Source organism: Hylobates moloch, unplaced genomic scaffold, assembly GCF_009828535.3.
Source record: "Hylobates moloch isolate HMO894 unplaced genomic scaffold, HMol_V3 SCAFFOLD_8, whole genome shotgun sequence".
Taxonomy (NCBI): Eukaryota; Metazoa; Chordata; class Mammalia; order Primates; family Hylobatidae; genus Hylobates; species Hylobates moloch.
In genome coordinates, this window is record NW_026652283.1 from 116,341,247 (window position 1) to 116,358,275 (window position 17,029).

At 37.4% G+C, this 17,029-nt stretch overlaps 1 protein-coding gene across 3 annotated transcripts in view; it reads left to right on the top strand.

The window, feature by feature from the left end:
• DLC1 (DLC1 Rho GTPase activating protein) overlaps window positions 1-17,029 on the top strand; it is a 523,594-nt gene that overhangs the window by 190,605 nt on the left and 315,960 nt on the right. For all 3 annotated transcript variants that reach the window (XM_058441995.1, XM_058441994.1, XM_032162429.2), the window contains exon 3: window positions 13,000-13,149. In XM_058441995.1, coding sequence (XP_058297978.1) covers window positions 13,000-13,149 — 150 coding nt within the window. The remainder of the gene's footprint in view (window positions 1-12,999; window positions 13,150-17,029) is intronic.

The following is a 17,029-nucleotide window of genomic DNA, read 5'->3' on the forward strand; positions in this document are numbered from 1 at the left end:
ACTTTCCTTACGAGTAGCAGGGTCCCAAGTACTGTTGGGCAGGTTATGCCCTGCACAAGGACACCAAACTAAAGGGCTGAGTGGGGGCTAATAGGCAACCTGTGTTTTGCTCATTAAACATGAACCCTGGCACATGGCTGCATCCATTCAAAGGGGCGTTTTTCTTGTTCTTTTTTTTTTTTTTTTGAGACGGAATCTCGCTCTGTCGCCCAGATTGGAGTGCAGTGGCGCGATCTCAGCTCACTACCAGCTCCGCCTCCCGGGTTCACGCCATTCTCCTGCCTCAGCCTCCCGAGGAGCTGGGTCTACAGGCTCCCGCCACCACACCCAGCTATTTTTTTTTTTTTTTTGTATTTTTAGTAGAGACGGGGTTTCACCGTGGTAGCCGGGAGGTCTCAATCTCCTGACCTCGTGATCCGCCCGCCTCAGCCTCCCAAAGTGCTGGGATTACAGGCGTGAGCCCCCGCGCAAAGGGGCATTTTTCTAACTTGCACTGAAGCATTACGGATGTTACTCATGGCCCTGTCAGTGCATGTGAATCTGCGTCATCGTATGCAACTACTGCATTGTGATCCAAGAAATAATGGTGCCATAACTCATTAAGTTAAAATTTTCTATTGATAGTAAGTTATTTCCAGTTCTTTGGCTACTAGCAAAAAAATGCTACAACGAAGAGAGTATTGATTATACTATCTTTGCATGTGTGCAAGTAATTTTCTAAGACAGGTATCTAAAATTAAATTACCAGGTTGAAGAATATGTTCTACTTTAATTTCGATAGAGACTCCCAAGCTACTCTCCAAACGGGAAAAAAATTCTACTTCCAAAATATTGTCAAACTTGAGTGTGGTCATGATTTCTTTTTTATGAAAAAAATAATTTTCATTCATAATTAATGAGTATTGTTTTAATTACCAGTGATGCTTTGGGGTTTTAAATCATTAGGAATTCTTCTATTAATAGACTCTTTGTATGCTTTGACCAATTTTATTAGGTTGTCTTTTTATAACTTCTTTATTCATTGTCATACATATGCTCTAAATATTTTCTCCCAGTCTATAATTGTATTTTAACTTTTATCAATCTTTTCTTTGTGGACATTGTATACAGTGTGTTGTTTCATAGAACATTTGGGTTTTTAAAAAAGATTTTACAAGTTTGACTCCTTTTCTCTTGCAGGTGAAATTTAAAATCAACTTATACCTAAGCATTTGTGGATGAAATTATATGGTCTCTGGGATTTACCTAAAACACTGATAAAAATGTGAAGAGGGATAAATGAGCAAAATATTGGTCATTTTTAATCTGACAGATAAAATTTATTTTTTTGTGAATTTTGTGTGTATTTAAAGATACCCACACTAAAAATTTTCTAGTGTCTTTCCATTTTCTTTATTTTGTTTCATATTTTTAACGGATTTTTGAAGAAGCAGTTTTAAGTTACCAGCAAAATTGAGTGCAAGGTACAGAAGTTTTATATGCCCTCTGCCAATAGCCACCATCAACATCCAGCACCAAAGTAGTACATTTGTAACAGCCAATGACTCTACAATGACATGTCAGTAGCACTCAAAGTTCATAGTTTACATCAGGGTCCACTCTTGGTGTTGTACATTCTATGGTTTTGGATAAATTAGTAGACAGGTATCTACTAATATATAATCATTCAGAATACTTTCACTGCCCTAAAACTCCTCTATGGTCTGGATTTTCATCCCTTCTTTCTTGGTAGTCTTTTTACTGTCTCCATAGTTTTGCCTCTCCAGAATATCATATAATTGGAATTATTCAGTAGATAGCTTGTCAGATTGACTTCTTTCACTTAGTAATATGCATTTAAGTTTCCTCCATATCTTTCCATGGCATGATAACTCATTTATTTTTAGTGCTGAATAATGTTGTCTAAATGTACCACTGTTTATCCATTCACCTACTTAAGGGTATCTTGGTTAGTTCAAGCTTTAGCAAATATGAATATAGTTGCTATAAACATCTGTATGCAGGTGTTTATGTGGACATACATTTTCAACTCATTTGAATAAAAATACCAACAGGTATGACTGCTGTATAATAGTTTCTTGGTCTTCATTTTCGTTTTTAAAGAATCAGCTCTGCAGGTGGGTTCATTTTTTAAAAACCCATAAAACCCATGGGGGTTTCATTTAGACTCCTTTCAGTTTTTAAATTAATTCAAACAGAATATTTCATTCATTCATTCATTCATTCAACAAGCATTTATTGTGTGATGATTATGTGCCACTGCTCTAGAGTCTTGGTTTGCATCGGTGAATGAAACAAACCATGATTGCCCTTGTGGGGCTGATAATCTAGTGGGGAAACAGAGAGTACACGTAACAAATTAGTTGCACAGTATATAGGAACTTTCCTCTCCAAAGCAAGTATATATCTTTCCATTTATTCAGTCTTTTACATTCTTTGGCGACATTTTTGTTGTTTTTTTTTTAATAATGATCTTGCTCATTTCTTTTTTTAGTTACTTCTAGGTATTTTGTAGTCTTTTCTTGCTACTGTCATATGAGGGTTTTTTCCTCCTATTCCATTTTTTAAATGATTAATGGGAGAGAACAAGAGTGGTCTCGTGTTTTTCTTTGTTAAGCCAAATTCTTTGATTTGTTTAAATTATCAGATTGTCAGATTATTCTCTTGGATTTTTGAGGTACACATTTTCTTCCTTTGTAACATAATCATCTCTGTTTTGTTGTTGTTGTTTTAGTTGCATTGGGCAGAACTTCAAGTGTAATGTTGAGTAGAATATGTGATAACAAGCATTCTTACTTTTTCATAGTTTTATATAAATATTTCCAGTGTTTCCTCATTATCCTCAATGCTTGCTCTAAGTGTCTTAGACTCATAATCAGGTGAAGAGCATTGCCTTCTAAGTCCTTGCCACTTAAAGGAGGTTTTTTTATTTTAATTTATTTTGTTGTTTGTAATCACTAGCAAAAGATTTCAAATCAGTTTGAAATGTTATAAATGCCCTTTTTGACATTTATTTGTTGTATTTTTTCTTTAATCTGTTAATATAGGAGATTAATGAAGTTCTTATTATGGAATTACCCTAGGTGAGAATCTAATTCCTGTCATCCTATTTTTCGTGAGAAACCATGTAATGGTTTTCTCTGCAATCTATTAAAAAGTTCCTCAAACCTAGCTGTGCTATGAATACATCCGTGGAACTTTTTAAAAACATATAGCTTAGCCTCCCCGTATGCCTACCAAATCAGAATTTGGTCAGGGGAACCTTTGCATGTAGCAGTGTCCAAAGCTATACAAGTATACTGATAATCTGCCACTATTGAAAACTACTACTCACTGAAGCTGTAAAATTCAACATAAGGAGATAAATACTATTTATTCATTCAAAGAAACAAGCCTTTGAGAGACCTCTCCATTGGAGTCACATTGCCCTTGAAGCCAAGGGTTTCCACTGATATACCCAGCAAGAAGTGTGTTAAGCCAAAAGAACATTATGACGTGAATGAAAACTACAGCTGCCAGATAAAACATAAAATACCCAGTTACATTTTAATTTCAGATAAAAATGTTTAGCTGCAGTATGTCCAATGCAATATTGTCTTATACAATATTTGGAAATACTTCTACTAAAAATTATTATTTTTGGTTTATCTGAAATTCAAATATAACTAGACATCCTATAGTTTTATTTGCTAAGTCTACAAATTCAAATTGCAAATGAGGGAGAAGATGATATATTTGAGAAACCAAAAGAAGCTCTCTACTTGTAGTAAAGCATTTCCTAAAACATAGTACGGCTTAATAGAGATTACATCAGATAGCATAAAGAATCTCTATTTTGATAATTTTGTAGTTTAATATGGGTTAGAAATACATCAGATTATATATTATATAGCATGTATATATAATATTAAAAATGCAGCTATAAAGTATTAAGGAAGATACAGTGGTAAAAATAATAACTACAAATATTAACGAAAATAAAGTTGTTGGACTCAGGATGATTGACATTTGGGGGCCACTGGGCTGAATCAGAGAGTTACAACAGTGCCGGTAGAAAAGTAGACAGAAGTCAGGTCAATACAAGACTTTAAAAAAAAAATAAGGTGTACTTTTTTATGAAAAAGGAATACATGTTTACTTATGTCTTCTTTTTGTTGTTCATGGCAAAGGAAGGATCATCATAATATTCCTAAAAACAATTTATGGAATTTCAGTGTTAAATAGATATTTTTCTTATGTTTTCAAACCAAGAAAAGTCTTGTCTGCTTTAAAACCTGAGCCAAAGCAAAGAGTTACTGAGTATTGTAAAAAATAAAAATAAAAAAGAGTCACAGGAATTGGCAGATACCACATAAGCACGATAGTATAGAATACGTATCAGCTCAAGACTGATCCTATATTCTAGAATGTATTTAGTGACCTGAATGCCAATCTTTAATTTTAGCACTTAAAATGAAGACTGGTTCCGGCATACTTACGAAATGATTTAGGTAGAAATTATATCCCAGTCCCCATAATGAGCCTCAGTTCTCCCCACCGGTTCACACCTGCACTTCCGAACACTTCTCAGGACGAGCTATATCAATATCCTTTGAAATTATTTAGGAAACTGTGTAGGCAAGTTACAAAAGTTCTGGCTGATCAGTGCTCCGTTTGAAGCCTAGTTGGAGTTTAAAAATCTAGCAAAAGAGAAACCAATTTTCTTCACCATGTCTTATTAAGTGGAAGCAGATTAATAGGAGATAAATATAAACAGATAATATAAAGCCATGATCACTAATTAATGATTACATGTCAGTTAAAAGATTGCTTGTTGCAACTTTAAATAACAATATTATCTATCCATCGTCATGACCTAATATTATAATCATAGTGGCACATATTATTAATAATAGATAATATGCCTAGAACTTGGAGTTGAACGGAATATATCTAGCAAACAGGAAATAGTTGTTGGTTTGTTTCCTTTCCTGCTAGTCTACATAAGTTTTAAATTGAAACACAGTGGAATAAAAATTAAGACTGACTTATTTAACTTGCCTAGAAATTCTGACTTAGGATAATTACATTATCTTTAGCTTCTTAGTGTCAATTTACATGAAAATATTCACTGCTCTAAAAAAAAAGAGATTTAATAACTTTATGGTTTTTTAAACAGGATATTATTTTAAGAAAGGAAAGTCTAGAATGAGAAATTTATTGTGAAATGAAACATATAACGCTAATATGAGAGTTTTACACTAGTCCAGCTGGCCAAAGATCAAATACTTCAGGATGAAACTGAGCCAAGTCTTTTGCTAAAAGGTCCCTTTCTTTCACGGGTGAGCAAGGAGTATTACCAGCCCAGAATAACCAGTAAGACGCATATGGAATTGAAGACAGCATAGGGGCCAGAACCTTGCATAAGGAAGTTTCAGTTCTATTCCTGGTTTAGCATTTAATTTATCATGATTATGTGATGGCACTGTTCATTGACAAGCAAAGCGTTTAAGCAATGCTATATTTGCCAAACCAATCGTCCACTATTTGGAAGCATCTGGGTATTTTACTGAACTTTTTGGTTCTCTTCCAAATGCTGGCATTAGGAAAACAGAGCCTGTTTCTCTCTAGAAGAGGCACACTCTTTTCTAGACTTTGTATTTCTCCAGTCTGCAAAATGTCCAGTAATTTGCACCACCTCTACAACCGCCTTGTGTGTGTGCTGTGTTTGTGCTGTTCAATAAGAGCATTTGTAGAAAGAGGGGTGTTGGGATTATCTTTCCCAGATGGATGGAAGGAAAGAAGCAGAGAGCAGAATCCTGTTGTTTAAGCCTCACAGGATCTGACACTTTCAGGAAAGAATGATTCTCTAAAAACCCTATTCATCTTCCCCTGATACCACTGCAATCAAAGACTTCACTGCCCAGGAACTAAACAGCTCTTCCAAGTAAATTAGGAGCTTCTTTCAGATTTCCAGGTTACCACCATGGGCTTGGACATCTTAGGTTTCTGACAGTAAATCAAATTGAATTGAAATTTCTCTCCTAATTTGCCTCGTATCTATTGACCTATGTCTGAAAGAGATACAACTGGAAATTTCTTCCACAGCAGCTACATATATTATCTAAACTTTGACAGCAGCTGGTTGCAGTCCCAAAGCAACAGGATGTTTCTGTCTTAGCACTACACAGACACATAATGGGAAAAAGAGACATACATCACAGCATTGACTCAAGTTCAGCTCACAGTCAACTAAATACTTTTTCCTCATTAAAAAAGCAGATTGTGGCTATTCCATTAAGAATAGCCTGTTCATGTTCTAAACAGTCACTAAATTCTTAGGCTGCTTTAAAGAGGGTATATAGAACACAGAAGCACTTGCCTAGTCTGCCCTGGTCATAGAACACATAGAGTAATATATTTAATTCTGGGCACCAACAGTTAATTGAGCCATTGACAGAATTATGTCACATCCAGAGAAGAGTAAACATAATTAACGAGGATTTGAAAACATGTCATATGAGAAATAATTAAAGGAATTGAGGATGATTCACCCAAAAATGAAAGAACATGGGCACCACATCATTCTTCAAATATCTGAAAGGCTGCTTCATGGAATATAGACACTGCTATTTCTGTCTGGTTCTTGTGGGACAAGCTGAGAAGTTAGAGGAAGGCAGAATTTGACACTATAAACTTTTTTAAAATTTATAGCTGAACAAATATGAAATAGGTTGCTTCCTCTGAAACAGTGTACAGCACATAGTGGTCAATAGACATACCTTAAATGATTGCTAAATAAAAGTTTAAAGAACTGGGAAGGTCAGGCGCAGTGGCTTACGCTTGTAATCCCAGCACTTCAGGAGGCCGAGGTGGGCGGATCACGAGGTCAGGAGTTCAAGACCAGCCTGGCCAACACAGTGAAACCCCGTCTCTACTGAAAAAAAAAAAAAAAAATACAGAAATTAGCTGGGGATGGTGGCAGGCGCCTATAATCCCAGCTACTAGGGAGGCTGAGGCAGGAGAATCGCTTGAACCTGGGAGGCAGAGGTTGCAGTGAGCCAAGATTTTGCCACTGCACTCCAGCCTGGGAGACAGAGTTGGACTCCATCTCCAAAAAAAGAAAAAAAGAAAGAAAGAAAGAGAGAGAGGAAGGGAAGAAGGAGGGAGGGAGGGAGGGAGGGAGGGAAGGAAGGAAGGAAGGAAGGAAGGAAGGAAGGAAGGAAGGAAGGAAGGAAGGAAGGAAGGAAGGAAGGAAGGAAGGAAGGAAGGAAGGAAGGAAGGAAGGAAGGAAGGAGAAAAAAGAAAAGAAAAGAGAAAAAAAAGAAAAGAGGGCAAACACTTCACAGGTTTCTTGCAATTAGTGTTGTAGTAATTGGTGTTCTTCAAAAACACAGTTTCTGTATATTGACAGGAATTAAAACCAGGATGCAGAAGTTAAGGAGAGAATTCATGATACCCAAGTGGGCATAAAATTTAAAATGTTTAACATGGAGGGAAACCAACATGTAGAACTGGAAAGCTAAAAGGAAGGGGAGTGGGAAGAGCCAGGCTCTAGTCTCGACTTTACCAATGATTTTAAAAACTCCCTGGAGTTCAATTTTCTCATCTGTAAAATTAAGGCACTGGAACCTTGAACTTTTATATTTCCAAATTATTTGGTGTTGAGAGAAGTATCCAAATGACGTTTCAGTAACTTAAAGAATTGTGTTTTGACTTGAGTATAAATGTCAATATAAAAATATGTTAATTGTTGGACACTTATAGACCTAAAGATGGGAACAATAGACCCTGGGGACCACGGAGGGGAGAAGGAGGGAGGAAGGCAAGGGTTGAAAAACTACCTCTTAGGTATTACGCTCACTACCTGGGTGACAGGATCAATCATACCCCCAGACCTCAGCGTCACACAATATACCCATGTAACAAGCCTGCACATGCAGTTCTGAGTCTAAAAGTTGAAATAAAAAATATGTTAATTATAATAAATTTTAAAGAAGTTTACAAACATAAATAACAAATAGAGCAAGGAAGAGAGCTAAAGGAGCCACTACTAAAAAAAAATAATCCTCCAGAAGTACACAAAATTTATTTATTTATTTATCTGAGATGGAGTTTCACTCTCATTGCCCATGCTGGAGTACAATGGCGCGATCTCGGCTCACTGCAGCCTCTACCTCCCAGGTTCAAGCGATTCTCCTGCCTCAGGCCTCCCACGTAGTAGCTAGGATTACAGGTGCCCACCACCATACCTGTCTATTTTTAAAAATATATATCTTTTTAGCAGAGATGGGGTTTCCCCATGTTGGCCAGGCTGGTTTCCAACTCCTCACAAGTGATCCACCCACCTCTGCCTCCCAAAATGCTAGGATTACAGGCGTGAGCCACCATGCCTGGCTCCCAAGTACACAAACTTGAAATCTACAATTCATACAACAATTTACCTGGGCAGCAAGGTAAATTCCTTGTTGCTCGGGTAATTCTTAGTAATGTTAATCCCTGTTGCCCAGGGAATTCCTTCCAATATTAAGGAAAACAAATGTACTTAAAAAATAAAATGTGTTATTGTAATATGTTATTATGTTGACTAAACCATAATTATAAATATATATGTAACTATCAATGTTTCTATTCAAGTCGAATTCTAAGAAGAATTCTCCATCCTTCTGGCCCTTACCCCAGTGTGTTCTGGAGTCACCATGCGCCAGCTGACACTCATTCACACCAGCTCCATCGGGCCAATTGTGCACATTTCTTCCAACCCTGCAGTCAGTAACATCTTGTTGGGAGCTTGAAATGGGTCAGGGGAGTATTTACACCACGGAAATCCACAAATGCTACAAATAAGGACTTTCATTTTATTTGGAGATTCAGTTGCTAAACATTTACCAACATACCATGGCCCACTCATTTCCTGCTCCTAAGAAATATGCTCCCCAAACAAACAGTGCCTTTTCCTATTCCACTTTGATCTTAAAAGGTATGGGGTCTCGTAATAAAATAACGTGTTATTTCTTTACAATCACTGAATATGTGTTCAATTTAGACTTCAGCATAACTAGACCAAAACTAGAAAAAATAACCATAGGATAAAGAGCATGCGTTAGTCATGGGGCATTGCTGGATGGAAAGTATTGTAAGGTTTCAGAAATGTTTGACAATATGTATTAAGAAACCTAGGCCAGATGCAGTGGCTCACACACGTAATCTCAGCACTTTGAGAAGCCGAGACGAGAGTATCTCTTGAGTCCAGGAGTTAGAGATCAGCCTGGGCAACATGACGAAATCTTGTCTCTACAAAAAATATCAAAAAAAAAAAAACAACCCCAGACCTCGTGGCACATGCCTATAGTACCAGCTACTTGGGAGGCTGAGATAGAAGGATCACTTGGATCCCAAGAGATCCAGGCTGCAGTGAGCCAAGATTGTGCCACTGCACAGCACTACAGCTTGGGCAACAGAGTGAGACCTTGTTTCAAAAAAGGAAAAAAGGAAGGAAGGGAGAAAGAAAGAAATCTAAAAGTTTATAAAATGTACTAAATCACTCCTTTGCTTATATCTTGACAGTAGCCTCCATTACAGAAAGAATGAAACTTACCACTTTATAGCGACCTTTAAACAAAAAATGGTGTCTCCTATTTAAATCCAGCCTCATTTTGCACTAGCACTCATTCCCTCTCCCTCTCACTTCCCCTCCTTCAACTTTTGTATTCTTTGTTCTGATTCTCTTATTAACCAAACCCATTTTCTCCTTAACATCACTCTGTTACTCTTCACTCTGCTTGAACACTGTTTCCCCAGTTTTCCTCATCCTTTTTGACTTCCTTGCAATCACTGCTCCCTTCCTCCCCCACTTCTCCTCCTCTTTCTTTTCCTCCTCCTTCTTATTCTCTCTCTTTTCTGTCTTTATCTCTGCCTCTCTCTCTCTATCATCTCCTCCATCTCATCCTCCCCCTCTCCCTCATCATGGTTTAACTCTCACTTCTGCAAAGGGCTCTTCTGCGACCAGGCTACAACCTTGCAGTTACTGTGTATCTCATTACCCTACTTATTTTCTTCTTACATTTGTTCCCATTTGAAACTATCTTACATAATACTCTGTTGATTTTCTTTATCTTCCCATGGTTGACTATAATATTCAGGAAAACAGAGATTTTTATCTGTCTTTCTTGCTGATAAATATTCACTCCCTTGGACCAGCGACTGAAGGGAAGAAGGAAGAAAAGATGTGAGGGAAGAGAATTTAGCATCTTGGTCTTGATTTACAGAGGTTAAGTTACTGAAATACTAATTTCATTAGTAGGCAGCTTCACTTGTTAAGAAGTTTTTCTTCCTGGACTACAGTGACAGGGAGTTTTTTAAGTCCACTGTAGATGTCAAATTACACAAAATCTGCAAATACGCTGCTCTGTTTTCAGGCATGAAAATATTTGCTGGAGTATAGCCATCAACATATGAAAGGTTAAAACTTTGTGAAATATTAATACTGGGGCTTGGAAAATGAGAGCAATAGTGTTTATCCAAAGCATCAGGTTTGCAGTTATTCTATTTTGTGAAGTTTTTTTTTCGAATGTGTAATATATGATACTGGTCTGTGAACTTGACCCTTCAAGCTAAATGTAATGGATTTTGAATAAGGATGCATCCAGGAAGAAAAAGGAATCAAAATAGGCTTATTTCTCTAAAGGAATATCACAGAGTAAGAACGTTTGGTTTCAATCCTTTTGGCAGATCATTTGAAATAATTTGATCTTCATCCAGTGGATTTCAAGATGTTTTTAAAGCACAATGTCAGCATCCAGTTAATTCAAATACAAATTGTTTCTGAGCCTACTGCTGATCTGTCTAGGATAGCTGAAGGATATACTGCTTTATCCAACATTAACGTAGTAGCTGGAAAATATCAAGAAATATTTTCTAAGGCTTTGGGAGGTGTTATTTCAGTGGCTCCGATTGATTTCATTATTATTATTCCTGAAAATGGATTGCATGAGCAGTGTATAACTTAACTCTACGTCTACCAGGTAGAAAAATCGAATCTTTGTCCTGGAGGACATTATAACTGAGAAAGGAAAGACAATCACACAAAATCATATGTGGACATAGAGACGCAAAGATCATCATCTTGCCATACACAACTTTGGTTTAAAAGAAAAAGAAATTATATAATGAAGCCCACGGGAAGAGTGATTACTGGGATTTAATCACTATTTAATCAGATTTTTCCATTATCTGGAATATTCAGAAGGGAATTAACCTAAATAAGTTATAAGCACAATCATACTATCAGTAACACTTCTTTGAATGTAACAAAGTTCTGTAGCAGTGAGGGATAAGATACATGGAAAATATCAGGTCTGTTTGTTTGCAAATACCATGGAGTCCTTTATAAGAATAGTTTATGATGACAAAAAAATGTAATTTTCTGTCACAGTCTTGTTTCAGACAGCAGAGACAATAGGAGGAGATTGAAGTAATAACAACAGCATAGTATTCTGAAGGAATTAGCATACCTCAAAAAATTCTTAACGTATTCTCAAAATGAGTCTATCTTTGTGAAAACAGGGCTAGGTGTTTCAATTTGCATTAATCTGTTAAACCATGCACAAGTTCAGTTTACTTAAGTAACATATCCAATGTTAGCTTAACTGATTGTCTGAAAAATTTAATCTGATTAACCAATTATCTGACATGTGAAAGATAATACCTCTGTAATATTAACAATCTGCTCTTGCTGTTTAAGATATACAAAGTTCTATAAAATTAAATTAACCCACAAAATTATCCTAGACCCTGTTCTTTGGGGGTGCCTTTTAATGATGGCTGGGGGAATTTAGAAGGATTAAAATAAATAGCAAAAAATTAAAAAAAATGAAGCTGTGATTCAGGCCATCATCAATTTCATCCGACAAGGAACCATCACCAAAGTGAACCCTCAATCTTCAACCATTGTACTGATAGCCCTCAGGCTTCTGTAGAGATGTATTTTCCCACTGAGATCAGTCACTGGTGGTCCTTTTAAAGCTGATTTCACCCAGATCAATATAATCAGACAGATGGAGAGGATGGCAACTTAAGTCACCAATGATGACTTGCCTCAAAAGAGCCGACCCTGCATGCATGACATTTCTCTGCAGATGTTGCTTTTGAAGAACGTTAACTGCTTTCTACAGTATTTTTTTTCATCCAATACCTTACCCCATCCTAATACCTTGCACAACACAGGGAATCTGGAAGATTCCTAGAAGTAATTGACTTGACTTAAACACACCAGAATGGTAGTCGTGCCCAAGTAACTCTATATGCTCAATGAGAACCTTTTGCTACTCCTATGAGCAAAAATATTTCTATCAATATATGTCTGTATTATAGAGAATTGAGAATAAGTAACCATAGTCATTTACAAAAATACAAATTGTTGTGGGAGGTGTTTTATAAAAGTGCGTGAAAGAAAAGAAACTCAAGAGAAGAAATTTTGGTAAGGATATAGCTTTAAGTAGCAGTGGGTAAATGGCCCCATGCTAGGAAAACTGTTCCCCTGAACATACCGAAAGCTTGCCTCGCTTAATTCTTTTCCAGTGTTTTTACTATACTGCAAAAGAGTCTTCCAAAAATATTATCTCCTATGCAACCCTAAATGTCTAGCCACAAATAATTATTAATACCTTGTAAATAATCAATTTGTACTCTGAAAAAAGAAGAAAAATATATAAACTTTCCCAAAAATAAGTAGTGGGAAAATAGTAAATACATGCCATTACTCATTGTTGTTACACTTCTTTTTTCATTGCACTTTGATTTACAAGATATATATTTAATATTCATGTAAAATGCTTTCTTGGCACTAGGTCAGTATCTTCCCAATGAAGAGCCCATTGATGATACAGAATGGAACTTCTCTTCTAATTAAAGACTGCCTATTATTCAGTGTCCCTTTTGTCACACTGAAGAACAGGGAACTTTTTATTCTTATTAAGAAATGGCCTTTCAGATTCAGTAACAACATGTTCTGTTCCTCAGGAAATAAGAGAAGATCGAGATAGGGCACGGCTGGACTCCATGGTGCTGCTGATTATGAAACTGGACCAGCTTGATCAGGACATAGAAAATGCCCTCAGCACCGGCTCCTCTCCGTCGGACACACCGACAAACCTGCGACGGCACGTTCCTGTGAGCTTTCCACTTTATACTTCTTTTCCCATAGGAGTCATATCTCTTTACCTTATACAGTCCCTCTTGTAAAGGAAACATCCTTGTGAATGGCATCTAACAACATATAACCCCAGTACAGTACCATAAAGATAACCAAAATACTTCTATGCATCATGCATACATTCTATGCATAATTCTATGCAGAGAGTCCAGAGAGAAATGGGTGACACAAAAGAACATGTTTATCATTAAACAAGAAAGAAAGTCACCTTGGGAAATTATGCTTTGTAGTGATCGAACCTTCCTTGTCAGTCTTCTCTGATATGAGAGAGACTCTGTTAGCAAGTACTACGTCTACGACTGTCCCACAAATCTGTATTGCATATAGAAGAAATCTTACTGTAGATTTGCTACAAGAATAAATGGATGGATGGATGGATTCCAGTTGAACTAACTCAGCACACTACAAAACAGAATTTATGATGAGATTAACTTGAGAAAACTCTAAAATTCACATAGTGAAATACAGTGAAAGAGACAGAGCTGAGAATTTCATTTTATTGCGTGCCAATTTTACATAATATAGACACTCCTTTAAGAGACCAACATTGAAAATTTGGAAGACACATTCTAGGATCAACTATACGCTTTACAAATTTACTATCAGCATCATATTAAAGGGCTTAGTTTGTGCAGATCTAGGAAATGTGATGGTTGAGTTTACTTATGATTAAGCTATGAATCACTTTTCAACTCATCTATTATTTGTGTTATTCAATAACAAGCATATTAAGTCAAGAAATTTCTATTTACCTGAGAGCAAAGCAGTAGAAAATAGTATAGATAAATTTGAGCACCTACTGAAATATAACTGTTGCATATCAAATGATTCGATACAAATTCTTAGCCTTCATTTAAATTGTAAACTTGATTTTATATTGCACACATTAGCTCATGGAATATCACAATTGTTAGCTCTGTAAATAGAGATATATTCAGAATAGGCAAAATAATATAGTGGAAACATTATGAACTTGCAGTGTTAAGGTCTGAGTTCAAATGCCAGCATTATACCTGACTTTCTGGGAACATCAAGTTATTTAATTTCTCAACTGCAGGTTCATGTGAAAAATGGAGATATTATTTCCTAACTAATGGCTCACTGGGAGGCATAAATTAAAAAACGTATGTAAGAAGTACCGCACGGATCAAGCACAGAGTACATATTTAGTTCTCCTTCCTTCCCCTATACTAGACTCACTCACAACAGGCCTTGAGCTAGAGATGAATAAGACATATCCCAAAGTCCTCAAAACTCCTTTTTGATCTTTATGATATTCTAGGTCACCTCTTGTTCTTTTTTTATGTTCCTTGGAATTTAAAGCTAATTTTAACATTCTTTCACCATCAAATTTTTTTCCACAGAACTTTCCACTCCATTTGATAATTGTGTGGTGGAATAAGAGGATTATAATGGCAGGATTACGACCTGGACCATCTACCAAGTAGCACTGACCCAGATACAGAGGACAAACTGCCTCTGCCCCACCCTCATACTTCACTATGAAGTTATAGATTCGCAGGAAGAACAAGACACACAGTGAAATACTCACCGCCCCCCAACCCCACCGCAGTTTGACAATATTTATGAGAAAATGCCAGAATAAGTTCTGCATATAATAAAAATTATCAAGAATAATATAGTCTTTAAGGATGTCTTTAACATAAAAAAAATTAAAGCACAGGTAGAGATAAATGTTTAAGGAGGCTGCATAGATAAAGCCTTATAGATTGGCTATGGCCTGATGAATCGACACAGCCCAGGATCCAGTGGTTTTCTCCTTTGCAAGCCTGGTTTTATCCAGGCACTCAGAGTGTGCCAGTCTCTTAGGGCTTGCTGAGATAGCCAATCTCATAGGATGAATGGGGCTAGGGGATGAGATCAAGACTAACTATTTAGTGAGTGCTAACCTTTATGAAAGTTACTTCATTTAACCTCTTGGCAGTCCTACCATGAGAAATATGAGCTTCAGAGAGAGAGGATGAGTAATTTACCTGTGTTCACACTGATGGAGAGTGGTGAGTTATTTACCAAAGGTCACATTTGCATCCACATCTATCAGACTCCAAAGCCTATGCTCATTCTGCTATATTAGAAACCTTCCCAACATGCCAATTTTTTCTTTACAATGAGATAAGTACCATTTCCAGAACCAGAATTCCCTGGTTGTCAGACAGTCAGGGCATTTTCTTCCTAATAACGACACATTTTTGAAGTTTGAATTAGGAATAGTTTTCTAGTCAATGTGTAATTAAGGGAAACTTGACAGTCTCTTGGGATATTTCACTGATACCATAGGGAAGTTCAGACACACACAGGCCAGAACCACTCTACCACCTTTGATTGGGCCTCCCCTGCTGTTCTGCAGTATCTTTTGGTCTCCCTGGATTTTCTCCCACATCTCAAGGTGGCTATTCAACAATTTTACTTGCACTTATCTCTTAGCATCTTTACCTCTTAACACCCTTGCCTTCCTCTTCTCACAGAAAATTGAGACCGTTGAGAGATGTCCCGGCATCACACCTGCAAATAGGTGTAGGTGCCTCTTTGTTTCATTCTCTCCTCCAACATCGATAAAAGATGTGTTGCTCCTGTCATCTAATACTGATTTGTCTCCATCCTCATCTCCATTCCTTCCCACCTCCTGCTTTGCTCTGCCAGTTATTCAGACTGTCACTTAGGTTCAAATTCCATTGCTCTGTTCCTAGTAGTCCTCACCCTTTTTCTCTTTAGCAAGTTTAGTTGGGACTACAGGCATGCATCACCATGCCGGGCAAATTTATTTATTTATTTATTTATTTAGTTAGTTAGTTAGTTAGTTATAGAGATGGGGTTTCTCTATGTTGCCCAGCTCTATGTTCTAGGGCTCCTGGCCTCAAGCGATCTTCCCACCTCGGCCTCCCAATGTGTTGGGATTACAGGCATGAGCTATCACACTCAGCCTCTTTCTTGATTTAATTATTGGCTATTGCTCCATCATTTCTCCCCACCCCTTCTCTTATCTGACAAATCCAGCAGTGCCAGTGCAGTCTCTCACCACAGAATTCTGTATTTTCTCCACCACCAGCCTATTCAAAAAATCCTTCCTTTGTTCGACTCTGCTGTTAGCGGACAGGGAGAAGAGATGTGGATAGGAGTGAATTGTTCTTTTTTTCTCTTGACCCTCTTTCAGGTATTGCCCTAGCTCATCCGTTCCTTTATAAGTCAAACTTTAATCTCCTCTTCACCTTATATTTCTTTCTTGATTTATAATCTATTTTTATTTTTTAGAGACAAGGTCTTGTTCTTTTTTTTGAGATGGAGTCTCGCTCTGTCACCAGGGTGGAGTGTAGTGGCGCAATCTCGGCTCACTGCAACCTCTGCCTCCTGGGTTCAAGCGATTCTCCTGCCTCAGCCTCCCAAGTAGCTGTGATTAAAAGCATGCACCACCATGCCCAGCTAATTTTTGAATTTTTAGTAGAGACAGGGTTTCACCATGTTGGCCAGGATGGTCTCGATCTCCTCACCTCGTGATCTGCTCACCTCGGCCTCCAGAAGTGCTGGGATTACAGGCATGAGCCACCACACTTGGCCAGGCTCTTGTTCTTTTAATGTGCATGCTTAATATTTGTTGCTCAGGCTGGAGTGCACTGACACAATAACTCACTGAGGCCTCAAACTCCTGGGCTCAAGCAATCCTCCTGCCTCAGCCTCCTGAGTTGCTAGGAATACAGGCACACATTACCATGCCTGGCTAATTTTTTTTTTAAATTTTTGTAGAGATGGGGTTTCTCTACATTGCCCAGGCTGGTCTAGAGCTCCTGGCCTCGAGCAATCTTCCCACCTCGCCCTCCCAAT